General features: G+C 34.8%; 4 protein-coding genes across 8 annotated transcripts; 2 read left to right on the top strand and 2 right to left on the bottom strand.

Moving 5' to 3' along the window:
• The first annotated feature begins 3,984 nt into the window (after window positions 1-3,984).
• Window positions 3,985-5,519, top strand: LOC120070312 (BSD domain-containing protein). Its single transcript, XM_039022234.2, has one exon. The coding sequence runs from the start codon at window positions 4,134-4,136 to the stop codon at window positions 5,349-5,351; it is 1,218 nt and encodes a 405-aa protein (XP_038878162.1). The 5' UTR covers window positions 3,985-4,133; the 3' UTR covers window positions 5,352-5,519.
• Window positions 5,520-15,537: 10,018 nt separating this feature from the next.
• LOC120091241 (protein FAR1-RELATED SEQUENCE 7-like) lies at window positions 15,538-19,641 on the top strand. Of its 4 annotated transcripts, XM_039049201.2 has the most exons (4): window positions 15,625-15,766; window positions 15,884-16,529; window positions 17,127-17,710; window positions 17,789-19,641. In XM_039049201.2, the coding sequence occupies exons 2-4, from the start codon at window positions 16,486-16,488 to the stop codon at window positions 19,450-19,452; spliced, it is 2,292 nt and encodes a 763-aa protein (XP_038905129.1). In that variant the 5' UTR covers window positions 15,625-15,766; window positions 15,884-16,485; the 3' UTR covers window positions 19,453-19,641. The 4 variants fall into 4 exon arrangements, with proteins under 4 accessions (XP_038905112.1, XP_038905137.1, XP_038905121.1 ...); XM_039049184.2 differs by having other exon boundaries at window positions 15,538-15,766; window positions 17,127-19,641; XM_039049209.2 differs by having other exon boundaries at window positions 15,562-15,766; window positions 15,884-16,133; window positions 17,127-19,641.
• A 152-nt stretch (window positions 19,642-19,793) lies between these two features.
• On the bottom strand, window positions 19,794-21,947 carry LOC120091276 (AWPM-19-like family protein). Its single transcript, XM_039049239.2, has 4 exons — window positions 21,695-21,947; window positions 21,371-21,590; window positions 21,218-21,263; window positions 19,794-20,152 (listed from the first exon to the last, which is right to left on the bottom strand). The coding sequence occupies exons 1-4, from the start codon at window positions 21,816-21,818 to the stop codon at window positions 20,033-20,035; spliced, it is 510 nt and encodes a 169-aa protein (XP_038905167.1). The 5' UTR covers window positions 21,819-21,947; the 3' UTR covers window positions 19,794-20,032.
• Window positions 21,948-22,414: 467 nt separating this feature from the next.
• GS2 (glutamine synthetase 2) lies at window positions 22,415-27,451 on the bottom strand. 2 transcript variants are annotated; one of them, XM_039049222.2, is made up of 14 exons: window positions 27,102-27,451; window positions 26,253-26,521; window positions 25,870-25,909; window positions 25,667-25,770; window positions 25,527-25,575; window positions 25,308-25,414; window positions 24,810-24,897; window positions 24,585-24,713; window positions 24,415-24,489; window positions 24,108-24,161; window positions 23,987-24,024; window positions 23,742-23,901; window positions 23,593-23,653; window positions 22,415-22,856 (listed from the first exon to the last, which is right to left on the bottom strand). In XM_039049222.2, exons 2-14 carry the CDS (start codon window positions 26,504-26,506, stop codon window positions 22,717-22,719), a joined length of 1,299 nt encoding a protein of 432 aa, XP_038905150.1. In that variant the 5' UTR covers window positions 26,507-26,521; window positions 27,102-27,451; the 3' UTR covers window positions 22,415-22,716. The 2 variants fall into 2 exon arrangements, with proteins under 2 accessions (XP_038905150.1, XP_038905157.1); XM_039049229.2 differs by having other exon boundaries at window positions 27,136-27,443.
• Window positions 27,452-27,722: the final 271 nt, after the last annotated feature.

Genomic DNA, 27,722 nt, shown 5'->3' with positions numbered 1-27,722 from the left:
GAGTGATTATAGGCAAGCATTTTCTTTGCCTCTCAACTTAGCTCATGATATTGAACTTCCCCTTTACCCCATAAAGAATTAGTTACTCATGGCAATAAGGAAGAATATGGTAAAAAGCGAGAAGATAATGGATGTAGTCATGATGTGTAAAAAATATATATATAAAGCTAAAAGTGTCGATTACAATTGAAATAATTTCTTAGTTCGAAATGTAATACAACTGATAAAGATGAGAAAAAAATGAATGGAAAGTTGTTTTCAGCAAGCTCTAGTGCCAAACAGGTGATTGTTAAGGCTACTGGTGTTTGATGGCAGAATGAAGTGGAGAGGATCTCTCAAGCTCTACTCCAACAAGAATTCGGTCGTCAATCGGAAGGAATGATGGAGATGAAGGATTCTCAGAAAATAATATCTCTTTTTTCTTCGTTTGTGATCACAGAAATTTGTCTTAAGTGGAGAACTCAGGCAAAATCTAGATTCTTTGTCTCTTGCGTCAAGGCTTTATATATAGAGTCATTCGTTGATTGCTTTGGTAATCCCGCTCTTAGATAGTCACCATCACTGATACAGTAGGTGAGAATATCAACGTTGCCATCATGGTTAACCTTCTGAAGCTAAGGCAGAATATCTACTGGGTCAGTGTTAAAGATCCCAAGGCATGTGATCAACTTTTTTCATCAGGATCAACACATGCAATCAACTCCTACGATAACTTCAAAATATAGATTTTGGCGCATGTTTACTCATGATAACTGGTCAACAGGGATTTCGAATGTATTTAACCCAAGTATCATTTTAAGCATGAATTCCTAGTAAAATTAACGTATATTCTGCTTTTCTAACCTCATTATTCTAAGTAAATGACTACAATAACTTGTATTTCTACAAGTTATCACCTCAGTTGTGGGCAGCTTAATATATGTTATGCTCTGCACTAGGCTAGAAATTTATTATGCAGTGGGAATAGTTAGTAGGTACCAATATAATCCAGGGTTAGAGCACTGGATTGCGCTTAAAAGCACCCTTAAGTATCTTAGGAGAACGAGGGACTACAAGCTAGTGTATGGAGCTAAGGATTTAATCCTTACATGATACACCGACTCTAATTTCCAAACTGACAAGGATTCTAGGAAATCCATGTCAAGATCAGTGTTTACTCTAAACAGGGGAGCTATAGTATGGCATAGTGTCAACCAAGGATGCATTGCACATTTCACTATAGAGGCTGAATATGTAGCTGCTTGTGAAGTAGCACAGGAAGCAGTTTGGCTCAAGAAGTTCCTAAGTGATTTGGAAGTGGTTCCAAATATGGACTTTTCCATCACCTTATACTATGACAACAGTGGGGCAGTAGATAACTCTAAAGAACCTTGCAGTCACAAACGAGGAAAGCATATTGAGAGAAAGTATCACCTGATACGGGAGATTACGCAACGAGGAGATGTGATCCTTTACAAAGATCGCCTCGAAGCACAACATTACTGATCCATTTATGAAGACTCTCTCGGCTAAAGTGTTTGAGGGTCATCTAGAAAATCTAGGTCTGCGAGACTTGTACATTTTATAATCTAGGGCAAGTGGGAGATGTGTAATAGGTATATGGATGCCCTAGCTTATTGTATTTATTTACCATATTCCCGTTGTTTTGGATTTTGATATTATGTACAACCCACTAACTAGAGTTTTAGTTCAAGTGGGGGTTTGTTGGGTTTTATGCCCTAAAACTCGTAGATAGTAGATTTTATTAATTGATCGTCATCAATAAAGAGTTATTGATGTTAATTCAATAAATGTTATTGATTGTGTTATATTCTACTTTGTCTTAATAACCCTAAATACAATAAACTAACATCCAAAGTTGTCTTATAAGTCTTGAACTGTATATTGAGATATATAGGGATTAATGTTCAAGATATAGCCTAAAGGGTTTATAGTATAGGGATAAGGTTGGGTACCTTATCCAGGTGATACTGTGGATATGGTCCACTTTGTATTTGATACAAACGCAATGATCCAACATGTTCGTGTAGATGAACGCGAGTAGGAGTATCCTATGCAATGAGTTTGCATAAGATTGGACCACAAAATAGTAACCAGTAGATATAACGACGTTAACTAGTTAGGTTCCTATTTCAATTGCATGACCTAGTCAACTTAGTCTTAATCTTGAGTGTATTATGATCTCTTGTTCACGAGGGATTGTCCTTTGATTTGTATGGGTGAGAATAGTTAGTTTTCCGAAATCAATAAGCCTATCATTTTGGGGACAAGACCGAGTGAGGAGCTAGGAGCATAATAATACAAGATGAAATTCACTCTTTTCTGATTTCAGGGTAAATAGATGAGTGTTCCCTTAAGTGGTGTCTCCGGGACTTGAATAAATGGCCCTACTTTCTCATTGACCCGAGAGGGGTTTTTGTTTATTGGTTGGATCATAAACAGGATGTTCATTAAAGAAGCACTGGTACTTAATGAGTAAAAGGTAACCCAAGGGTAAAACGATAATTTGACCCAATTGGCGTTACGAACACTCGTGAATGACTAACTTGCAATTATTGGTCTATATCCGTGGATACAAAAATATATCTGTAGTTGTGGCTCTTTAGTGGAGTGTACCCACAGTTAACGAATATTGATTAATTTGGTTAATGAGTTTAGCCAATTAATCTCATATCGTTGGAGCGTAGGTCCACCAGGACTCCTTGTTAGCTCACTAAAAGATATTAAAGATGAATGATTTAAATTTTTCAAATCAAATTGAGGAAATTATATATTAATGTGATTAATATGTAATTGATTATGGATGTGATCTATAATTTAAATTAAGTTGGAGAGAAATATTTGAATGAGATTCAAATATTTAATTCAAGCAAATCAAATTTATAAAGAATTTATCAATTAAATTCATAGAGATGCGGTGCACATAAACACACGATGTTTATTTATGTTAATTAAATATATATACGTTAAATTGGATTTAATACATAGATGGTTATTTAATTAATATGCTAATTAATTAAATAAACGTTATTTAATTAATTGAGCACAAGGGTAAATTGGAAAAAATTTGGAGAATTAGTTAACCCTTCCCCATATAAATTCTTTCTTATGGCCCTGTTAGGGCAAGAATGCATTTGTTTTAACGATGATTTTGTTAATTTTTATTTGGATTATGAGATCGTTTTGTCTTATCTGAGAAAAAAGTTCAAATTTTTATTAAGTTTTATGCATGCATGTAGTAACATTCTATTCTAAATGCTGAAAAGTTGAGTTGTTACACTAAATTTAAGATTTATTGAAAATATGAGGATAAAAATTGGACAATTGAAAATATAGGGATTAAAGGAACAAATTTCAAAATATGAAGACCAAAATAATATTTTAACCTAAACAGCTTTTTTCCTAAATAGTTTCAGATGTATTTGTTTTTTCCTAAAAAGAATCTAGGACAAATTTCAAAAACCACCCCTAAAGTATGATGGTAATTGTAATTATACCATTAAATTTTAATTTTAAAAATTGTACTCTCAAACTTACATAAGTATTAAAATTTTGTTAAATTGGACATTGAAATTTACATAATTGTATTAATTGTAACAATTGTACAAATTTGAAGATTCAATTTGTATAATTTGTGGGTATATTTTCAACAAATATTATAAGTTGGGGATCCAATTTTAATATTAATTGAAGTTTAAGAGTCTAATTTTTACCATTAAAAATTTGAGGGTATAATTTTTTTTTACCATTTACCTTCTAATTAACCCTCGTTGTGTCGAAACTGAATTAGTACATTAAAGAAACCCAAATTTAATAAATCCATCGGTTCATATATCAAAAAAGAGAAGAAAAAAAATCCATTGGTTCAGTTAATAAAGCCAGTTTTAAGTTTTTTTAGGAACATTATTTAGCTTTATCTTTTTAAAAAAAAAGAAACCAGAAAACTAACTAAATCTATCAAAATCTAACTCAACTAATTGTTGTTAATACTATTTATTTTTAGTTTAAAAAAATCCTTTGATATAAATTGCCCACCGGAAATTTTTCGATAAATACACCTTATTCCACTTTTGCCCCTCGCCTGACAGATATTTTCCAGGAAACTCTCGGTAAGTTTCAAACCTCGCATTCCAATGGATCTCTTTCCCGTCTTCTCCGGCGACGGAGCGTCGGAACAGTCCGATTCCGAGGAGGAACACGAGGACGTCAGTTCGGTTTCTAATCTCTCCAATCCGAGTTCCGGTTGGAGCTTCGGCGGCCTGTTTAAGACTATCGCCTCCAAGTCGGAATCTGTAATTTCGAACTACCGCCATGATCTTGAGGAGTTAGGATCCGGATTGAGGATGGAGACGTCGGTGATCCGTGAAGTCGCATCGCGTGCCGTGAAGGATCTTCCGACGACGCTCGATGTCGGTGCGTCCGTTGCGCAGGAATCTCTGGAGTCGGTCGGCCAAGTAATAGACGATATCGGAAGCGCCGTCTGGAAATCGACGTCAAAGATCATCTCACATGGTAGGGAAACGTTTTTAGCTTCTGATCTTGTTTCTGAAAATCATGAAAATAGCAGCGATGTTGTTCTTTCGTCAAATCAATTAGGCAAAACTAGAAATCTCGAATTCAAACAGTATAATAGGTTCAATACACAATTGATTGCGATTCAGCGAGACCTAAATACATATTTGGAGGAACCTAAGGATATAGAAAATTACAAAAATTGGAAATTAGGGTTCGTATTGGAAGACAAAGAAGAAGAAATTGAGGATTTGGTTAAAGAGAGTGAAGATGTTCGGGAGACATACAGGACGGTCGTTCCAAGTACAATCAGCCATGATGTCTTCTGGAGTAGGTATTTTTATAGGCTTCACAAGCTAAAACAAGCAGAAGAAGCCAGAGTTAAGCTTGTGAAGAGGGCCATTTCTGCAGAAGATGAGGAAGATTTGAGTTGGGATGTTGAAGAAGATGATGACAAAGAAGGGAATATTGAATTGGAATCAAGTGGAGCTCTCAGTAGTGAGAAGAGAGATACTGATGACAGTTCAGAGAGTGCCAAAACAAGAGAGAGAAATGTGAAGATTGATGATAGCTTGGAGAAAATGGCTGTAGATGGAAGAGGAGACAGTGGGGATTCTTGCAAAGACAGTGACATTTCAATAATTTCCAGTCAGGCTGGGGAAGAAGAACTTGGATGGGATGAAATTGAAGACATTGGAACCATTGAAGAGGCCAAAGCTAACATTTCTGCTTCTGGCAGTGTACAAAAAATTGGATTGAACAAGCGGTTGAGTGTGGCAGAGGAAGAGGAAGATCTGAGTTGGGAAACTGAGGATGAGGATGAACCTACTAAATCATGAAGAAGAGAACATCTTTTCTTCTTTTCCTCAAGTTATTAAGTTCATAGAATCTATTGATTTTGAAACTACAGTCATTTTGTTGATAAAGTATATTCATTTGGGTTTGTGATTATTGTTCATATCTCATTATCTTTTGACTTGTATAAATTGGCTTCTTTATCTGCCTCATTTTGGGTGTTGATTCTAGATTGCAATCACTTGGAAGTTGACAAATTTCTCTTGCATCAGTCAGAGGTATTGGGTTTCTTGAAAAATATGTAGGTTTCTTTTGATTGAACAAAAAAAAACATAAAAATAAGGTAGTTTTGTTGAGGTAGGTTGTAAATAAAAAGACGAATGGATGGAAGGAAAGAGAAGAGTTGAAAAATTGGCTCACAATCCACTACTGTGTCTTTGAATTCGAAATTGGGAGAAAGGAAGAATAACTATATTAGATTTTAGACGTGTAAAATGACTCCTAATTTATCCATTGAATTATATTCAAATTTATGTTCCGTGCATTTAGTTTAAAGAAAGTAATACATGAAAAACTTTCTATACTACCTCAAATTTTTGTAGTCCAACACAATGGTCCAACAACACTTTATCATGTGATTGGGGTAGCGACAAAAATGAGTGAAGTGTTGATATTGAATTAAATGTTGACATCGATCTAAAATGTAAAACTTCTAAGATTAAGAAAAGCTATAAAATATCATGCATATTAACAGAATATCTTTGATGGTAAAATATATATCAACAAGAATTATCATTGAAAATATTGAACTATAATGTATGTTATTTATTTAGGTTAAATTTTCAAGTAACATGCATATATATATATATATATATGGTATTAAAGATTGAATATAGTAACAATTTCTTAAGAAATAAAATATTTAAATTTCTCCACTCCATATACTCTTGAACTTAAAATTAATACAATAGCGATTTAAAATTTAGTAATTGAACTTTTATTTTCTACCTGTTTTTATTTCAAACATTCATTATTTAAAATCTCAATTTTAATCTTAATTTTTCTATATTGAGTTTCAAATCAATTCTTATCATAAATGGTTCCAAAAAGGGATAAAGTGAAGTTCATTGATTGGGTCTTCTTCACAAGCACCCCAACTCGACAGCCATCTGCAAGCCATAGAGGACACCCAAAATGTAATGACCCTTATTTTTAACGTATATTTAATTAACTTAATAGAGATCATTACTCATAAAACGTCATTTCTAAATAAAATTTAAACTAAATTTTAACAACAGAAATCATAAAATAACAATATGTTTTTAAATATCAAGTAAACATATAACAAATGTGTGAGTTTAAATTAACTAAGCTAAAATTTTGGCAAATTGCCTCATGACTCCTTTTTAATGCCAAGATCATCCTCGACGATCTCATCATCATCTACATGACTACCTAAAAAAAATAAAACCACGAGAGATAGTATAAAACTAGCCTGTAAATGGTTCCCATCATAAGGAACCTTCATGCTCAATCACACACATCATGCTTCCATTCTTGCATAACATATCCTAACATATAGATCATGAGACAATCTAACTGAACTCATTTACACTTGCTTGCATATCCTTACATACATATTCATATCCTTGATTTGACGCCATGCTATGCAAAAATATCTCATACCATAATCGTCAATTCATGGAATATTTACAAGGTAATTGCCGCTTATAAATATTATTAACATGAACTAGTTTGGTTTCGTTTCCTAGGCCCAGCTGTTTAGTAGAAACCATACTTATCATATCATGCATCTTACTACATAATATAAACATGAACTAATTTTGTTTCCTAGGCCCAATATGATAAGTATTGTACAATATTTATCATATCATGCACCTTGCTACGTAACATAAATTGCTTAGCTTGGGTATTTCATGCCTAACATATTCTTACTTAATTCCATGATACATAAGACTGCTTAATAGATTTCAATATAATGTAAAACACAATTATGACATGCTTAACCTAAACATGTATTACCAATCAACATGCTATCATAAATCATGGGAAGCAGAAAATCGTGAAAATTTTATGCACGGTAACATATTTTCTCAAACATTAATTAAATGTCAAAAGTCAACAACATTCAATCAAACATATATAAAAGAAACATAATAGAAATCGATCATAATCAATAATCGAATTCAAAGATTCAACACATCACAATTCAAGAAACTAATTCAATGGATAATTATTTATAAAAGTCAACCACAACAAAAATCATAAATCACATCTTTATTATAAAATATTTAATTAGCAGCATATGGTGGAAACTACTTACAAGTAATCATACAATTATACAATTAAACAACACAATAATAAAACACTCAATTCAGTAACTTATGATAGAATCCACTTACCTTAAGCTTGAAATCTAAATGCCTTATAAGATTCCTATATTACATTTATCATGATTTCAATTAGCTTTTGACAAATTAAATTTAGTTGTCTAAAGGAAGTTGAGCTAGCTAAGTACACTAATCTAGATAACCTAAACTACATATTAATTATCATAGTTATCATAACTAATAAAATTATTACTTATATAAATCTCACATCTTAATCTTTATATTATTAGCATCTGATCTATACCTAAAAAAAACATGAAAATTATGTGTAAAATTTAAGAAAATGAAAGAAATTGAAAACTCGAGTAATAATAGTGTTTTTACCAACTTATGCAAATACATCCTAAAAGTACATTTTAATGCCTTAAACATACTTTTTGGTTAACTCTAAGTTACTAGTCATGATTACAAAGTTTTATAACCAACACATTTTAATTTTGATATCAAACAAGCTAAAACTAGAAATATGGCATAAACCGATAAACACAATGTTAGATTACTTTTTAGGGACTGTTTTGGACCATTTTTTATTATGGTTTTCAGACCTAAAATCAAAATTTTGAGATCTGAATAGCTCTAAAAGAAATACCTAGATTTGCTAAGAATAAGAAAATTTGAAAGTTAGAGAGAATTGTCCTTACCGTTTAATGTATTATCATCTCTACCGTGAGGATGGATGGAGAAAATGTTAAATATCTAGGCTTGAAATAATACTGGAATACATTAGAAAAGAGGGTATGAGCATGTTTCGGATCTATAAAAATTAATAGGAAAAGGTTCACTCCGAAACTATATTGAAAATGGATCATTTCTTGCCAGTTTGAAGCTACCATTGAACAATCTCTTGATATCCAAAAATACCAATTGAAACAACTTTGAAAACTCACTATTCTCTCTAAAAAGTGTGATTTATAGTATTAGGATAGAAGCTAGGAAGAAATTTTCAAATTTTTTTAGGCTATCTTGAAGGTTAAATGGAAAGCCACTCAAGCTCTTTTTTTCTCCCCTCCATGCATGCGTGACCATGAAATCTTCCAATGAAAATTTTGGCTCCTCAATTCACTCACCTAATTTCTTATTTTCCTAAGAAAAATCCAGATTCAACCTTTGTAGCATGATTAGACAAGCTCAACTCGTCCGATTTTCCTAAGGTTGGACACATGGTTCGGACATATTGGGCTCATATCTTGTGGATAAAGGGAATATTTACCAAGGGAACTTGTGCATATACAACATATTACCTCAAGTTACTTTTTGGAGCAATTGGGTGTATGCTTGGGCCAAGGAAGGACACATTGGACACATGTTGGGATAAGAGACCATCTTGGACACATAATGAGGGCAAAAGAATGAGACATTGGATGCATGACCTAAGAGGATGTCTTTTGGGCACATGACCACAAGAGATTGGTCTCGGATACATCATCTGAAGGAAGGATGCACTGAACACATGATTGGATGCATAGTAGGAGTATTTTGAATGCATGGTTGTCTATGATGAAATTTTGGCTAACTGTTGGACAACACATAAGTAAGTTCAACTCATCGAATTTGAGAATTACTTAAAGGATTGTCACCTCTTAGTAATAGAGGTATCTTTGGGTGCATAGAAGATTACATTGGATGCATGGAGGAGCCATGTTTTGGGTGCATACTTGAAAATAGGAAAGGTGAGTGTGCTTAAACACTTAGGAAAAATAAACTGGGAAGAAACCATGTGTTGGAAGGGAGACAAAAACCAAAGAAGGGAGGAAGAAGGGAGGTTAAATGCATGGTATGGGAACCATGCATCCAAAGTAAGAAAGGATATGGTAAGAGGGGCCATGCATCCAAAGTAAAGTAGGAAAAGTGAGTCAGGAATGGTAGCCACATAAGTAGAAGTAGGAAGTAGGAGGAGGCGAAAGGGGAAGAAAAATTGACTAAGTATAGAAGGTGGTGGCATACTCTGAGGTGAAGAAACTTTGTAGATGGACATTTAGAAGCATGAGCTAGTGCGTGCAATTAAGGTGACTAACTCTAAGGTGAAAAATCACCTTGTGAGGTCACTTAGACATAACTTTAAGTAGAAGTTGTCAAGCAAAGGGGTGAGAGAAGATGACAAGGATAGGTTAGAAAAATCTATAAATATCAAGAGGGGAAGTAAATGAACTCTTATCAAGAGTACCTCTGAACAGAAGCAAGATCGTTCCAAATTCATTGTGACCAAATTAACACATTCACAATCAAATAGACTAGATATGCATTTAACAACAAATTCCAGGCATGCTTTGAACTTTAACAACAACAAGGGACAAGAAAACTCACTAAGATCATCCAAGCAATCGCCCACCAAATCACGTCGTCGTCTACCCACGAACAGACTCCTCACAAACAGAGCAGCAAGGGAAGACACAACCACTTAGAACCCTCGGTTTTCTCAGAGTGAGAATTAGGAGGTGTGGACACTATTGGATTTGGTAAAGGGAAGGAGAAAAGCACAATCGTTTACCACGACCAAGCAAGTGGGAGAAGTCGGGTGTCTATCATATAAATGATGCTTGATCGTTTAGGTAGAGATACATGATCGTTTAGTAAAAAAAGGTGCGATCGTATAGACGATCATTTAGTAAACCCTCAGGAGCACGATCGTTTAGAAAGAGCTAGATGATCGTTTAGCAAATCCTATGCGATCGTTTAGTAAACCGCGTGCGTGTATATGATCGTTTAGAAACTTTGAGTTATGGTGTATGCTCTCGGTTTTCTATGCAATAGGTAGTATACACAACTCGTGATCGAATGTCTGATCTTTTGCAAAATGAAAATAATTTTCATTTTATCCTTCAGTTACGAAAACTGAATGCAACCTCCCACTATCTCATACAATTACAGAGAAAAAGTCGGCACAATTATCCTATAATTACTAAATTAAAAAATAAATAAATATAATCTTATTATATTTATAACCTATGGTTTAATACCACATCATATGCAATACATTAACCATAGTCCTTTTTCTCCTCCACTAGATATAAATCATATTTATATCATTTTCCTCCAATTAATGTATCTCATACATAATGTCAATCTTATCATATATAATTGACCAGTTCAATCATATCATATAGAATCAAACTCCCTCTTGTCAATCTGAACATTTCAAACTGACCCAAAAACTGATTCTCAACTTGAATCCATTGAGCTACCAAGGGGACCTTATGAACCTATGGCTCGAAGCTCCAACGGTACGTGAATAGCTGACTAAACACTTTAGCCATGAGATCCACCATTCGTTAACTGTCAGGCATTCCACTAAAGACTGACAGCTGCACTCTTCTCACCACAGATATATTTCTGTGTCCATCGAATATAACCAATCAACAGTACGATAACCCTTCACAAATGCTTATAAGTATAGCTGGGCCAATTTACCGTTTTACCCCTATAGTTACATCTAACTCCTTAAGTACCACTGATCCCTCTAACGAAAAATACAATATAGTCCTACTATGTGTGGACACCTCTCGAGCCATGAGAAGGTATATGGCACCACATCGTTCAAGCCCCGGGATCAGCCCTTAAGGGAGCAATCTATCTACTTACTTCTACTTCAAGGAAGAAGTGAATTCCATCTTGTGTAGCTGAGTTCCCAAATCCCAAATCAAACGAATCCCCAAAGTGGTAGGTTTGAGTCGGCGATTTGGCCACTCCCACCCGTGCAAATCAAAGAACTGCCCTCAAAGGTAGAAGTTCCCAACTCACTCAAGATTGAGGTCATGTTACCTATGGTTATCCTAGTGAAGTGAAGTCTCTGTCATGAATGGCGTTATATAACGATACTATAACACTTGGTGGTCCGGTCTTATACAAACTCCTTTGTATAGAACGCCCCCGCTCGCATGTCTCCACATGAATGATCAGGATCAGACCATCTGTAGCAAATCACAACACTTGTAACTATTCTGTGGCCGCATCCGTAGCATTATCATGATAAGGTTTCTCTCCTATATCCATATACTACAGACCATTTTGGTTATCACTTAAGACATGATCTACCTATATGTCTCCATATTTAAGTTACAAACAACAATTAAGAATCTTAGTTTATTGGTTTGTGGTAAAGCAAATAAAACATCCAATGTTCCATAGACAAAAGTGAAGAAAATATCATATAGTATTACATCACAAGCGTTTGTTCAAAACTATGTTTACAAACTACAAGATCCAACAAGAGTTTAGGGCATCATCCTCAACAGGAAGTCCATATTACTCATCCATCTTGTAATTTCTCAAAGAAAATTAAAGAGGGAGGAGTGAGAGGAAGAACTTAGTTGGTTAAGGTAAGAAAGAGGAAGTTGACCATCACCGACACCATTCGTTAACAAACCATGCGCCTAACTGGTGAGAGGGATGCATCCAACAAGTTGTGTATTGTTAAGTAGACTGCCTATGTGCCCATTTGGGAGGAGGGATGCATCCAACATAGCTGAGGGAGACTAATTATGCAACTGTCTACACCACATGTTAAAGAAGCCTGTCCCTGCATCCACTATTGCCTTTAGTTGATAAAATCCAACTTTTGCACCCGTTGGAGTTGGTAAGTTAAATTTAGGGCTAAGAATGTATTCTAAGGTTATTTTAGTCCAAAATGGAATTCTAAGCCAATTTTGTAATAATTTGGGGAAAGTTAGAATTAGGGGGAATTGAAGATCAAACTAGAGTCTGGGAAGGCTTGGAGACAGAGGAATCCTTGCTAGTGACTGTGAGTGGTTTATTTTCAAATGTTTCGACTAATATATTATATATGTATGGTTTGGAAATGTGGCATGATCTGTTTTATAAGCTTTCCTACTAATTTAAACTCTGAATTTAGATAACAATGTTTTATCTATGGAAGAATGTTTTACATCGAATTTTACTTACTATTTCAACATGGTTTTTGTGGAAATGATTTGTTAATGTAAAATCTCTGAATATGTTGGATTTGAATTTACTTATATTTTATTGTGTTTAATGGAAAAGGATTTCAACCACTGGGTTATGTACCCTAGTTATGCCAGCATGTCTCTAGTACGTTTGACGGGATATTGTCGATATGTGCACATAAGACAAGACGAGTTGTATTAGATACAGGGTTGATGTTGGGACTTGGGAGGAATTTAAGTGGATTTTATTTCTTGGATGTATTCCGAGCAAAGGTTAGGATTATGCCAATACTATTGCTTGTTACGTTTATCTGTTGATGCTCGTATTTTGGAACTTATTTGGATATTTTCAGTATTCTTCAGTTGGTTTACATTAAAAATAGTTTTATAAAAGGTTTTCAAAAAAAACCCTATCTGCATATTAAAATTTCACTCACTGGGTTTACCAGCTCATTCTTTCCGTTTTTGTTTCCCTCCTCCCCTCCCCCCTCTCCCAAGGTAGTAGTAAAGTTATGGGTGCCACGCGAAGTCAAGATCTGTCGTACTACAGGGTTAATTCTTGTCTTAGTTTATTGAGGGATCTAGGGATTCAGTTGTACATACTGAGTTAGGAGTTTGTAAAATAAGTTATATAAACTTTGAGTTGTGATTAATAAAATAATCTTGTTTTGAATTCAGTTGTTTACTTAGTTTAAAAGTGGTTGGATAAATAGGGTCAAGGAAGACAGTGAGTACACAAAAGGGTGGCATTTGTTGTATTCATGTCTCTTTCTATATTAAAGAGGTAAACCCATGAAGGGGTCTGATATTTGGGATTGCAAATATATGTTTACGTTTTTTGGCACCTTAGATTTACTTCTTTAATGTGACTAAAGTTGTAAGAGTCCATTGTTTTGGACATTTAAATTCCACTTTTGAGACTATAAGTTTGTGTCCTTGTCTTTGGTAAGTGTTGCTGAAGAAAGAGAGCAAGAATGGAGTAAAGCGGATGAAGATCAAAGCAGAGAGTTGCATTCTGCATTGGAACGTAAGGTATATTGTTGCGACACTGTGCTTTACGTTGCGGCACGGAAAGTCCAACGTAGCTACGGTGGCCAACAGCGTTGCAACGCTGAGGCCAAACATAGCAACGTTGTGTGGAGCGTAGCATTACGCTACGACAGCTTTGCAACCCAGCGTAGCAATGCTCCTCTAAGTGATTGACGTGCGCGTGTAGCTAGCTGGTAGTTCATGAGTTCGAACCTCCCAAGTGCGTTTGGCAGCAGTTTTTTTATTTAATTTGAATTTTATGTATTTTATTTTTTAATTAATTAAATTGATAGTTTGATTATATTGATTTTATTGATTTAATTGATTTTTTAGGGGTACCAAAATTCAGTCTATTTTGTTGTCTATTTAATTTATGAATTTGATGTATGGTTAAATATTATGTGTTGCATAATGTATGACGTATAATTTTAAAATCTCACCTTAGGATAAACATTAATCATGCATCATATTCAATATAAGTATTATATTATATAGTTGCATGATCTTATAAGCATGCACATGCATCATATTTAATATAAGGGTTATATTATATGGTTGCATGTTTCATTAGTCATATCTATGCATTAGGGGTGATAGTCGATTTGGTTTTGTCAGTTTTGGGGCGAACCAAGAACCAAACTAAACCAATCGGTTTTATAAAGAACGGATCCAAACCAATGTCCAATAAAGAACAAAACCTAGATTGGTTTTATTTGGATCGGTTTATTATCGATTTGGTTCTCGGTTTTTGACATTTTCTTTTTTTTTCTTTCAAAATTTTATTTTTAATTTCACTTTTGTATTGATTGTCATTTTTTATGATTTTAAATTAAAATTGGGTCTATTTCTTTTTTTTTTATATATATAAATTGAAATTTGACATTTTTGTTTTTTCTTGCCACTTTTCTCAATGAAAATCATACACTCTCCATAATAATTGGGTTTTTTTCTAAACAAAAAATATGCATAGACCATAATAATTAAAATACTTAAAGATATCTAATGAAGAGTTTATTTTTAAAGGTATATATATACCATTGATTCGATTTTGATTTGGTTTTCCTAATAAAAAGAATTGTTCCAAACCAATACTTTTTTTGTTTTCTTCAAAAACAAACCAAGATGTCCAATTTTATTCTAGAAAACCAAACCAAACCAAACCATTGGATCTGTTTGGATTAGTTTGGTCTTTTGGTTTTTCGGTTTTTTGTTGCACCCCTACCATGCATCATACTGTAATATAATTGTTACATTGTATGATGGGTATGTATTATTTTCATTAGTGATTAATATAATGGCTATATTATATGATGAAAATGATAATGCATTGATCATGACATTACTTAGTAAAAATAAATGTTATATTTAATTAATGTCATTAGATGCATGTTATAGGTTTTAATGTTTCATTAATTTATAAAAGTTATAAGTTTAATGAACTAGATTAAAATATAGAATCAAGAGTTGCATGCAAACATAGACCTTAATTCATTTTAAATGGTTTAAAAGTAATTCACCTAAACTTATGTTAAAAATATTTCTAATTTGATTATAAATGGATTATTCTTTTATATTTATTTCGACTGGGTGACGAAAATGACTTGGAAGATGAATTAGACAAGTATTTTATAACCATGCAATACATGATTACAAATTTAGTAAAGTGTTTAATAAATTGTAATCATCTTTTGTTAAACTATCCAATATAATATAAAAGTTAATATTGGGTCAATTTGACAATGGACTCAGATAAATTATTAGTTGGAATTACCTAATCGAAATTAGTTAATTAAAAATAAACCCTAGGTTTAAAACACTTAATAAGAGGAAAGAGATACATATGATATGTCCATCTAATAATAATCCCCTCATTTTTCATATTTAAAATTGCATCTTTCATCCTTTTTGTCATTGAATTTTGATTCTCATTCCCCCTCTGAAGACACTTTGTCACGTCCATCCACACCTTCAACTACATAACATCACTCTATACGAAATTTTATTTAAAATCTGAACCATCATTTTAAAAGTAAAAGAAAGTTAAATACCCACCAAAATTTTCATGCGAAGAAGAAGAAGAAGAAGAAGAATGGCTATGGCGGCAATGAACTCAATGTTGTACGTCCTCGCTTCTTCTGCGCTAATCTTCCCTGCAAGAACCAAATGGACAACATTCTCTTTGATCTCAATTATGCCAATCTACTGATTAGCGACAACTTTTCTTCCCATTTGCAGGAGAAGAGAAGTAGCGTGGATTCAAGTCGCAGATCGATAAGATTCCAAATGGAAAACCCCTAATGGGACCAGTTCGCGCCGTAGCTCAAACATCTCAGAGTGGGTCGGTGGATGGGTAGTGGCAGTCTGGCAGAGACGACGACAAAGACGACGAAGATGCTATAATCAACCACCGTTCTTCATCACAGACACACTTTTAGCCCTTCGATCAAGATCCCAACCAGATCGCTTCGGTGACTGCGTCTGTGACGTTAGATTCCCTCTCTCTCTATATATATATATATATTATTGTATAGATAGACACTTATATAAATGTTATATATATATATATATATATATACCACACGGTATCGCGATTGATTGTGCCCTAGCGAATGGTCAAGCCCTAAGGGGCGAAGGTTGAAGAAGATGATGGGCGTGGCCGGACGGAGTGGGAGAAGAATTTTCCGTTTGGGTTTTGTGAGAATTGTGACGGCGCTATCTCGAGTTAAAATGTACGGATAAGAAATCTCCGGGAGTTTAGTTTGTTGTAATAGAGAGAATTGGGTTAGGGGTACGGAGTCTTTGCAATCTCGTAACTCTTTAATTTTCTCGCTTCATTGATGATGGACAAGCTTTTGGGTGCTAACTTGACGAATGTCACCAGGTAAATTTGAGAGCCAGGGAATTATTTAGTTCTATTGTTCTTCTTGAATTTGCTTGTTGTCTTCTTGTTCGTTGTTCTATTTTGTAATGGGGACTGGTTATTTGTTGTCTTAAGATCTGTGATTCTTCTGATTTCAGTACATTTTTCTTTTTATTCTTTTTACACTTTGAGGATTTTATCTGTGATGCATCTTCTTATCGGGAAAATGGTGGAATTCTGTTTCTGTTATTTTAGGTTGCGTAATGGGAATATTCTAAATTGAAGATTGGTTCTCCTGAGCTCACATGCTGCTAGTTTTTAAGCTTTTTTTTTTTTTTTTTTTTTCTCTCTTACCAACTAATTCATCTATCCGAACTATCTGTTCTTATATTGTTTTCATAAGATGTCTTTTCTTTCTGCTTTTGTCTATTATTGTTCTATGTAGAGCCTTAAATGCAGTACAAACATTGTTCTAAGAATCCTGTCTGAAATCTGAAGCCCGAAGTCTGCGGCTTCAGGAGACCATTGCTGTGTTTTTTTTTCTCTCTCTTTGCCTTTTGTTATTTTTGGATTTTCGTTCATTTTTCTGTTATTTGATGTATGTTCTCTAATTTGCAGTTCAGACACTGATCTTAACAATGAACAGTGTGAGAATGCTATGATTGTGAAGGCATATCCAATTGATATGGTGCGTGCAACGGATGCTGTGGATGGAGAGAATGTTGGGGATTGTATGCTCGAACCATTTGTGGGGCAAGAATTTGATTCAGCCGATACAGCGCTTAATTTTTATACTTCATATGCACAACGTGTTGGGTTTAAAGTTCGAATAGGTCAGTTGTACAGATCACGAACTGATGGGACGGTATCTTCTCGCAGATTTGTGTGTTCAAAGGAGGGATTTCAGCTTAGTTCACGCACAGGATGCCCAGCAGTCATTCGAGTACAGAGGCGTGATTCTGGGAAGTGGGTCATCAACCTCTTTCACAAAGACCACAATCATCACCTTGATCATGAAGGTGGGGAAACCCCTCCTCCTGCTATTCAAGTTAAGGCTCCTAGATCTGCAAAATTGACTGTTAATGTTTCTCATAGACGAAAGGTTCATTTGTTCAAAGATGTTGAAGACGCCTTCTCCTGTCCTTCAGGAATTATTAATTCAAAGCATTTAAACGAAATAGGAAATGTAATACTGCGGAAAGGTGAGCCTTGTGTCGGTCTGGAGTTCAATTCAGCAAATGAGGCATATCAGTTTTATAATGCCTATGCAGCAAATGCAGGATTTAGAATACGCATTGGTCAATTGTTTCGATCAAAAAATGATGGTTCAATTACATCAAGGCGATTTGTGTGCTCCAAGGAGGGATTTCAACATCCATCAAGATTAGGCTGTGGGGCATTTATGAGGATTAAGAGGCATGAATCTGGAAGATGGGTTGTAGATCGCCATAAGAAAGATCATAATCATGATCTTGAGCCTCAACCAGAAGCTCAAAAAAGAAATCTACTAGCTTCCAAGAGATTCGCTGGGGAACTGAATGGTGGATTTGAAGGCAAGGAACCAGTTAACTTGAACAACGGGCTCATCATCAAGAGAACTCGGGAGAACAAAATTGGTAGTGATTGGTACCCAGGTCTTTTTGAATATTTCCAATCCAAGCAAGCAGAAGATACAGGATTCTTTTATGCTGTAGAAGTTGAGAATTCTAACTGCATGAATGTTTTCTGGGCAGATGGCAGGTCTAGATTTTCATGTAGTCAGTTCGGTGATACTATCGTTCTCGACACTTCATATAGGAAAAGTGCTCATGCAGTGCCATTTGCAACCTTTATTGGGGTTAATCACCATAAGCAACCTGTTCTTCTTGCCTGTGCTTTAATTGCTGATGAATCTGTGGAATCTTTCTCATGGCTGTTTCAAACATGGCTTCGAGCAATGTCTGGTTGCCACCCACTTTCAATAATTGCTGATCAGGATAAGGCTATCCAACAAGCTGTTGCTCAAGTTTTTCCCAGAACTTTACATCGTTTTTCATCGTGGCAAATTAGGGAAAAGGAGCAGGATAATCTTGGCATGCTGGATGAAACTTTTAGATTTGAATATGAAAAATGCATTTATCAGAGTCAGACTGCTGAAGAATTTGATGTCGGTTGGAATACGCTTATTGGCAAGTATGGGTTGAAGGAGAATGCTTGGCTTAAAGAAATGTACATAAAGCGTAATAACTGGGTTCCATTGTTCTTGCGGGGAACCTTCTTTGCAGGCATCCCCACGACTGACAACTTTGAATCATTTTTTGGTACAGCATTCAATGCTCAAACACCAGTTGCAGAGTTCATTTCTCGTTACGAAATTGGATTGGAGAGACGTCGTGGTGAAGAAAGAAAAGAGAGTTTGAACTCTCTGAACTTGCAAGGTTTTTTGCAAACGAAAGAACCAGTAGAAGAACAATGTTTAAGGCTCTATACTCACGCAGTGTTCAAGGTGTTCCAGAAAGAACTCCTACACTGTTACAGATATCTTGGATTCAAGATTTACGAGGAAGTAGCTCTCAGCAGATACCTGGTGCGTCGATGTGAAAACGACAATGAAAAATGTATAGTAACAGTGATATCAACGAACCTGACAGTGAATTGTAGTTGTAAAATGTTCGAGTACGAAGGTATACTATGTAGACATATCCTGAGGGTGTTCCAAATATTAGGAATGAGTGAAATTCCACCCCGCTACATCCTACACCGCTGGACCCGAAACGCCGAGTATGGAACATTGCAAGATATGGACTCAGATGGTGGCCCTCAAGAACTCAAGGCCGTGATGCTATGGAGTTTGAGAGAAGCTGCTTGTAAATACATTGAGGCTGGGGCAACATCTCTTGAAAAGTTCAAACTTGCATATGAGATTATGCGAGAGGGTGGAAGGAAACTCCGTTGGCAAAGATAAATATGGAGGTTAGACAGATTTCTCTCTCTGTTCTTAGTTCTGCATGCACTTTTTTTGTTTTCCTTTTTTTTGGTTGGATGAGTTTAGATATGTGACCAAAAACCATGATATTGAGTTGTGGGGATGATACTTTCCTGGATATGTTATACCTGAATGTATATAATATGTAAATGAAGGAAATTTGGGTTATTTAGAATGAGTTAAACAGCAATGGTCGGAGGTTTTAATCTATGCCTTAATTTATTGTTGGACACACGTCTATGTATTGGTTGTTTCGAGGGACTCGAATTTTGTAGCATGAACCAATACATAAAACTTAAAAGAGCTTATGAACCAATAAATAATTTTCCAAGCATGTATTTATTTATTTGTTCTATTTTCAAGTTCACATGTTATAAAATCTAAAATGAAAAAGGAAAAGAAATTCAAATGTGATAGATGACATTTTTGCCAAATCATCCCAACATCAAATCCACACGAAATGAATACATGAAAACTTGAAAAAAGAAATCAAAAGAGTGCTTAAATTACAAGATGACTTTTTTTTTTCTTTTTAAAGAAAGAAATTTTGTTATTTCATTCAAACCCTTCCTGCAAGGCGGTTGTTGGAAACAATCATCTCTTCGACTCCAATTTGAACAGCGCCTGTGCATAACAACTGAGTTGCACTTGTGATTATTGTCATTACCTCCAATGTCCTCTGCGTACAAATATTTCACATTTCAGTTATTTTATCTCATTTTATTTATTACTTTCTTTAGAAAAAAAATAGAACAAGAAAACGATTTCGAGAATTGTTCTTTATTTCTGGCCATATTATTAGGATTCAAGAATGACGTGGAATTATAAAATGAAATAGGATATCAACTGTTTGTGCAACTATATGTTGATGGGCTTCTTGAGGAAAAAAAAAACTAAGATCCCATTTGATAATTAATTTGTTTTTTGTTTTTGTTTTTTAAAATTAAGTCTATATCATCTACATTTCTTATAACGATTTGCATATTTCTTAAGTACAATGTTTGAATTGTTAACTAAATTCCAAAAACAAAAACTACTTTTTTTAATTCTCAAAATTTGATTTGGTTTTCTAAATTATTGGTGAAAAGTGGATAATAAAGGAAAAAATTAAGAGGTGGAAGTAGTGTTCACAGGCTTAATTTTAAAAAACAAATATGAAAAATAAAATGATTAACAAACAAGACCTACAATACATATAATTTAGAGTTTGATCAATAAAATTCATGACTTTACCCTGTATTAGGTTAATGATGATTAAATTAAGAATCACTAAACTTGAAGGCATGCTAATTTACTAGCTGTCTTTTTCACCACCAGGTCTATTCATAATGCTTGTCCAACTTATTTATTCTTTTTTTTCCTTATAACAAAGCTAATCTCTTGTAAGGTATATAATGAAGGTGACATGAGGGGACTTCTAAATTAACTTTTAAATCTTTTGGTAAGAAGAATTTGTCAAGTGACAAATTATGATTGAACAATTTGATGGAATGCATAAAGATGGATAAAGTTCAAATGAATCTAAGTATATATTTTTTCTTAATAAAAGTTTTAGAAACGTAATTTAATGGAAAAATAAAATCACTCAAATCCATTCCTTGTTTAGTGTCTAAAAGTTGTGTCCTTGAAAGTGTTCTAGCTTGAGACTTGGAAATGGAATATAACAAACATCACCCCTCACACGTTTCCATTAATGAAAATAAGAAAAGCTAAAGTGGGAATTTTGCCAAATAATATTCCTTACCAAGTTTGAATTTGTCCAACCAAGTTCAATTTCTTTCCATGCAAACCTGAAAAACAGAATAAATAAAACATTAAGTTAAATACAAAGTTCATAATCAAATTACTATTGGAAAGTGATCAGAAGGGGAAAAATAGAAGTGTATAAGAATATTACCCCATAGCAAGTATAGTAACAGCAAAAGTTGCAAGAGAGGAAACAGATGCTGTGTGAACATTTGAGGCATTCCATTTTGTGACATTGGTGATTCCTGTGGCTGATGATGCCATTCCCACAACCCCAGCAATCAAGGAGAAGATAACAAAGAATCCCGTCGCCATGTTTCCGATCGGAAAGTATATAGGAAACAACCGAGCTGGCAATGTCAATGTCGATGCTACCAATTCATACAAGTATAGAACACTTAGAGATCTGAAGAACTTATATAATACGCAACATTCTAAATAGGTTAATAAAGTTTGATATGAGTTGAAAAGTCACCTGATTCGAAAGACTGCTCCAGCGCGTGATTTACCGCCCACGAAGCGATGACGGTGATGATGAAGTAAAGTACAAGATTAAGGACTAAAAGGACAGAAACTGCAGATTGCACCTGAGTAGCCATGGATTTTTGGAGCTCAGAGAAGCCAGGAAATGAGAGAGAATGAAGTTACCTCCTTGCCTTGAGCTTAGAAGAGAGATGGATATATTTAAGCAAGAAGTTGTGCTTTTCCCACAAAAATCAAAGGACAGTTCATCTACAGGTAAAAGTATTCCTTTATTTTATCAGAATGAAGTTTCTTCAGTACAAAGGAACAGCCAAAGTTCCTTTCCAATTGTTAGGCTTGCCTCATAAGGGAGGAAAGAACAAGATTCCATTCAAACTAAACCAAGATTGAATCATTGGAATAAGAGATAACAAGGCTGTTCTAGATTCATGTTATAACATTTTCTATCTTTAAAGATAGAAGAACTTTTAATTCAGAGAACTCATTTGGCAAGAAAAAAACTGAATCAATATTTAGTTGTTTCTCATAGTTGTATTCCTTACTTTCAAACAGTGTATAAGATGCAGAAAACTTTTGAAAAAAACAGTCGGCAAAACAACAATACACCGAACATGTCAGCATAGTTAGATCAACGACTGAATCCATCTGTACAGAAGAAAAATGTATGCATAAATTCATAACCAGATGGTAACTGGATGAAGGGGGCACTGTATGAATCCAATTGAATAAACATTCAAATAAAATGAACATCTGACATCACATAAATTTCAATCAGAAACAAGTCAAACACTATCTGCAAAGTACACAGATGAAGGTTTTTTTTGTTGCTTCAAAAGATTATTTTTTTGGATGTATGATTGTTCTGAAAAGCTGACTGGAAGACTTCAAGACCTTTATTTACAAAAGGTCTTCTCTGCATTATCTAACAGAATGAGGGAAATTCTTTGCCAGGTTTTGGTAAATTATGCTAATCAACTTAGAACTTTGCCCTCAAAACCAAATGACTCATTGGCTTTAGACCTTCAATGACAGTTTCTGAGCAGCCAGTGCTTCGGCTTCAAGTGTTGGCTCCCACAGTATGGTTGTTTCTGCTAGTAGTGAGGTCACAACATATGGGTCCATGTTTGAAGCAGGACGTCGGTCTTCCAAATAACCTATTACATGACAACATCACAAGAACAAAGTACAATCAATGAAGTGTCACTGCCAAGAATTGTAAATGTCAAATAGTTTCATATAACAGAATCAGACTCCAACGTTAAAAAATGAAGCTTCTTTGGTAATGTAAATGAGTTTTACTCCTAATTTCAGCTTCTTCGTGTTCAGAGAAAATGAAACTAAATATCACAAAAGTGGAAAAAACCATGCATAAGCACGGTTTTTGTTCGATGCTAAAGAATTTTGACCTCTCTGTTATTATTGAGCAACAATGGCGTCATTTTTCAAATTAGCCTCCATATTCCTTGCTAGTATGCAATTACTATTTTGAAAAATGACGGATGAGCATATTTTCTTGGGATACCCTTTCACAGACCAAAAGAGGATCTGGATCTATCTTACATAAAACCTTTCATTGGAACACTGTGGATGGAGAGGAGTAACTGCACACTCGATGACAAAGTAGGGCCTAAGATCTCTTCATTGAATCGGTTCTTTTCAATGCTTTTTCGTTGGTGCAAATGTACAAAATCCTTCAAGGACTATACACATTCTCACTAATCTCAAAGCTGTATGGAAGAATTTTTTGTGATCCACTCTCGAACGTTAGAAGTTATCACTTCCTCTTTTAGAAATTTCATTTATCAATGAAAGTTTTGTTTCTTCTGAAAAAAAAAAATAAGAACAAACATTGCATAGCGTTTTTTTCCTGTAATGATGTAACACACATACCTTTGCCTTGCTTCTCGGTGTCACGTCCCACACGGATTGAACAGCCACGGTTAGCCACTCCCTGAAGTTGGAATTTTCAACAGAATTTTCAAACATGCTCTAAATAGTATTGTTCAATACAAACAAGTGCAGCAGATCATCATACATACCCAGGAAAAGGTGTTGATACTTGCTGTTTCGTGCTTTCCTGTCAACCTTCTCTCATTTCCTTCTCCATAAGCACTGATATGCTCCTTATGGCGAAGAGACAGATTCAGAATTGCCTTCTTTATAACTTCAAAGCCTCCTTCCTCTCTCATGCTCTTTGTACTGTAAAAGAACGGATCTGTCATTAATTATGACTGCAATCGGTCTTCAATGATCATATTCAATGAAAGAGAATGCATCCAAGTACCTGTAATTGGTGTGGCATCCAGCTCCATTCCAGTCACCCTGCCGATGAAGATGGATCAGAGAAGTTCATTTAACCCATCAATTTCAAGAATAAATTGTACATAACAGTTTAAGGTAGCTACCTCAATTGGTTTTGGATCAAGTGAGAGAACTACCCCAGCTTGCTCAGTGATCCTCTGTCAAGACAAGAAGAAAACATGAGTCCACAAACATCCAACTAATAACATGAACGAACACAAATTAACATCAGGAAACTACCTACTATACCATTCCTATTTCTCTCAAGACCTAATTTTACCAAGCTATGCAAACTAGCATTTATTTATTGGTTTAAGTCTTGAAATCCAAGAAGTTTGAGCCCTTAAAAGTTTCATATTTTACCATTTATTGTGGATTATACCTACTCAAGGGTAAACATGGATGATTTACCTCAAGAATGTATCTAGAACACCAAATATGATCTCCAGCTTCGATCCCAACACTAGGACCAACTTGATACTCCCACTGCATCGCAAATATGGTAATTTGATGGATTAAAAGAATTGCAGTATAGCAGCTTGATTTGCTAGATGAAGACATAAGTGAGAATGAGAGAGAACCTGGCCAGGCATAACTTCTCCGTTGGTGCCACTAATATTGATTCCAGCATATAAACAAGCCTTGTAGTGGGCATCTGATATGTCTCGACCGAACGACTTATCAGCTCCAACACCACAGTAATAAGGGCCCTACCATAAATAAAAATTCATTGCAGATAAGTTTTGATATTGTATAATGTAACACAGTAATGAAACTGTATAGATTAATATCAAAAGAATTTCAACCTGAGGACCTGGATAAGCTCCAACTGGCCAACCTAAAGGCCACTTCACATTTGTCTGAAGTAGGGTGTACTCTTGCTCTATACCATACCTAAATTACAATGGTTTCAGTATTCTGCACTGAACATGTACACCAAAAGAAGAAGAAAAGAAAATAATGTTTACATCTCTAACAAACGGCCATGTTAGAAGAATGGCAAATTGAAATGGGGCTGGCTCTGTTTTCCCATCCTCACCATCTCTCGACCATATAGCACATTTACAACCGACATTTCAATGAGTGGACCCACATTTTTATGATAGAGACATGCCTATAAATTGAAAATAGATGGGGCTCGAAATTGTATAGGATGTGCAAACTTGAATGGAGAGATGGGATAAGTTAAAGACTAGGAATAAGTAACCAACCCTGAAGGATTGCAATAGTGAATCATGTAAAGTCAAATATACTGTTTTTCATTGAGTACTACAAAAGATACTTGACTTAATTGAAGTGCTAACCAAGGAATTTCATCCACAACTTTCTTATTGCTGAAAATCTCGGCAGCTCTGTGTCGTTTGTTTGTAGGGATGGGCACGCCTGCTGGTGTGTATGCATCACAAATCACCTATATTGGATGACAAAATCGTACATATTCAGATATATGATGTTGAAACAATAGTTTGAACTTTGATCAATGAGCCACTAAGATTAGAATACATAAAGCCTTGTGCACTTACCAAAATGTTGTTGCCACCACGGAAGGGATCCTTGAAAATTGCTTGAGGACTGGATAAAAATAATAAATTCATGATAGTCAAATGAAGGTACTAAATATTATAATAATAAAGAAGTAAGCATTTGATGTCTTAGATCATACTATAGAATAACTTCACTGTCTTCTCCAGGTGCTTGCCCAGTACTAGATCCATCATAGTTCCACTTGGGTAGCTCAGATGGATGTTCAACAGGCTTTGATATAGTCTGATAATATCAAGTCATGAACGACGCGAAATAAGAACGATGAGCGTCAACTAAAGTGTTGAATTTGTATTATTCAAGCAGAACCAGGAGATAGCATACCCTTGACTTACTACGCAAATCAATGCCAGATCCTCCAATCCTATATCAAAAGCCAAATGGCAAAGGTTCAAATTTTACAGCATCACTAAAAAGAAAAACTTATCTTCTAAAATATCAATATGCATTGTCAAAGGCTTTGCAGTTGGTTTAACCACCACAAATGATGAACTACAATCCGATGAACCTTCATTGCGGTTTCCATTTTTTGAATGAACAGGGATTACTTCCACTTAGCATACCATCAAAAACTCCATTTTAACCATAAATGAAAGAGCAGTTATGGCAGTCGAACAGTGTTTTTACACATGATGATATGTGATAAACCATTCTAATCTGCAGCGTGATAAGTGAAATACATGTTAAACAAAGAAGATGAGATATACCAGATATATTCAGCAATAATCTTGTCGGAATACGGTGTGACATCCAGATTTAGCAGATCTTCCATCCTGTTGATAGTGCCACCTTCAGATTTGACAGACAAGACTCTGAATTTTGCAGAGCTTTTTACTGCTCCTTTCTTGTTCTGCTTCAGAAGTATGGAACTCCACATCTTAGAGGTAATGGGGTTAGAACTCATTGAAGTATGTTTAGTTCTCAGTTGCCATTGAGTGGATGGAGCTAAAATCTGAGCCATTATTTGCCCCTAATGCTGAAATGAAAGCACTCAAAGATCAAAATCTCCAAACTAAAGAATCTCAGGCGCACTAAAATGTTCTATAATAAAAAGAAGACATAGGAAAAGTTAAAAATCAGCTATTCCAAAGTTATAGATTAAAATATTATGACTGATGATCTCACTTTTTTCCCCTTCATAAACTTTTAGAGGGATGACATAAACTACATTGTTTAAGGAGAATGCTTATCAACAAGACCACCAGTTCCTCTCAACTAAAGTTAATGTACTAAAAAAGGTAAATATCCATCTCAAAAAACAAACTTTCTTCTCAGTTCATCCTCCAAGTTCTCATGGTTCATAACTCCAAAGCCAAGATATATCATCAGGGTCAATGAGATGAAAGAGTTAAACACTCTCAAGCTAGCTGTTCAATTCATTCATGTTTCAACTTCCAAGCATCGAATATGATGATCACAAGAACAAAGCAGAAAAAACACAAACTAACAGTCGACAAATAAGAATCAGGAACAATCCCATGTCAACAAAAATGGCCACATTACCCTGAATCCACAAGTAGCCACAAACCCAGAAAGTGAAAACCCAAAAAACTTACAAAAGAACAACAGGAGAGTGGCCGGAAAACAAACCCTGAACTGGGTTTCGCCGGAAATGGAGGAAGAACAATGTGGGGATGAAGGTTGCAGGATATAGATAGAGATTCTCCTGTGGCTTGTGTTAAAATGGAGGAGAAGCAAAGATCCTACTACAACCAAACAAAAGGGTACTGTTTAAAAGGGTATTTGTTGGCTTTTGGAAAGTAGATAGGGCTGCAAGATGAATGGAGGAAATTGAATTTTGGCTTTCGAGAGATAAAGGCTTTATGAACGTTTTCATGGAAACTTGAGAATTTGGAATTGAATATTGAAGAATCTTGCTTGATTTGATTGGTTTCAGCATTAAATTACTCATAATTTACTGATATTTTAAGCTTTTCACAGTTGAATACAGAATGAGTTTGGAGAGAATCTTGCAGATTTATTTAAATTTAAAGGTTCAACCTTTCAACTTCTTTGTTTATTGTTTGCTTCAATTTGCACTTATTGATTTAAAAAATCAATGTGATTGTTGAAAAAAATTATTTTGTGGTCAGTTTTAGTTAGTTAATCAATCCAAATCCACTGATTCAGGAGTGGGGCATCACAGATTATTATTATTTTTTTAAAAAAAATGAAAA

This window comes from Benincasa hispida, chromosome 1 (genome assembly GCF_027475165.1).
Source record: "Benincasa hispida cultivar pf3 chromosome 1, pf3_genome.v1.1, whole genome shotgun sequence".
Taxonomy (NCBI): domain Eukaryota; kingdom Viridiplantae; phylum Streptophyta; class Magnoliopsida; order Cucurbitales; family Cucurbitaceae; genus Benincasa; species Benincasa hispida.
Note: the sequence above shows the minus strand (reverse complement) of the source record. Positions and strands in the feature narration are given on the sequence as shown.

Coding starts and splice junctions, on each gene's coding strand:
- LOC120091241 (XM_039049184.2), top strand. CDS start 16,486: ATGATGGACAAGCTTTTGGGTGCTAACTTGACGAATGTCACCAG. Junction 16,530..17,126: donor AACTTGACGAATGTCACCAG/GTAAATTTGAGA, acceptor TCTAATTTGCAG/TTCAGACACTGATCTTAACA.
- LOC120091276 (XM_039049239.2), bottom strand. CDS start 21,818: ATGGCTACTCAGGTGCAATCTGCAGTTTCTGTCCTTTTAGTCCTTAAT. Junction 21,591..21,694: donor GGAGCAGTCTTTCGAATCAG/GTGACTTTTCAA, acceptor ATGAATTGGTAG/CATCGACATTGACATTGCCA. Junction 21,264..21,370: donor GTTACTATACTTGCTATGGG/GTAATATTCTTA, acceptor TCTGTTTTTCAG/GTTTGCATGGAAAGAAATTG.
- GS2 (XM_039049222.2), bottom strand. CDS start 26,506: ATGGCTCAGATTTTAGCTCCATCCACTCAATGGCAACTGAGAACTAAA. Junction 25,771..25,869: donor ATTTGCGTAGTAAGTCAAGG/GTATGCTATCTC, acceptor TGATATTATCAG/ACTATATCAAAGCCTGTTGA. Junction 22,857..23,592: donor CACCGAGAAGCAAGGCAAAG/GTATGTGTGTTA, acceptor GTCATGTAATAG/GTTATTTGGAAGACCGACGT.
- LOC120070312 (XM_039022234.2), top strand. CDS start 4,134: ATGGATCTCTTTCCCGTCTTCTCCGGCGACGGAGCGTCGGAACAGTCC.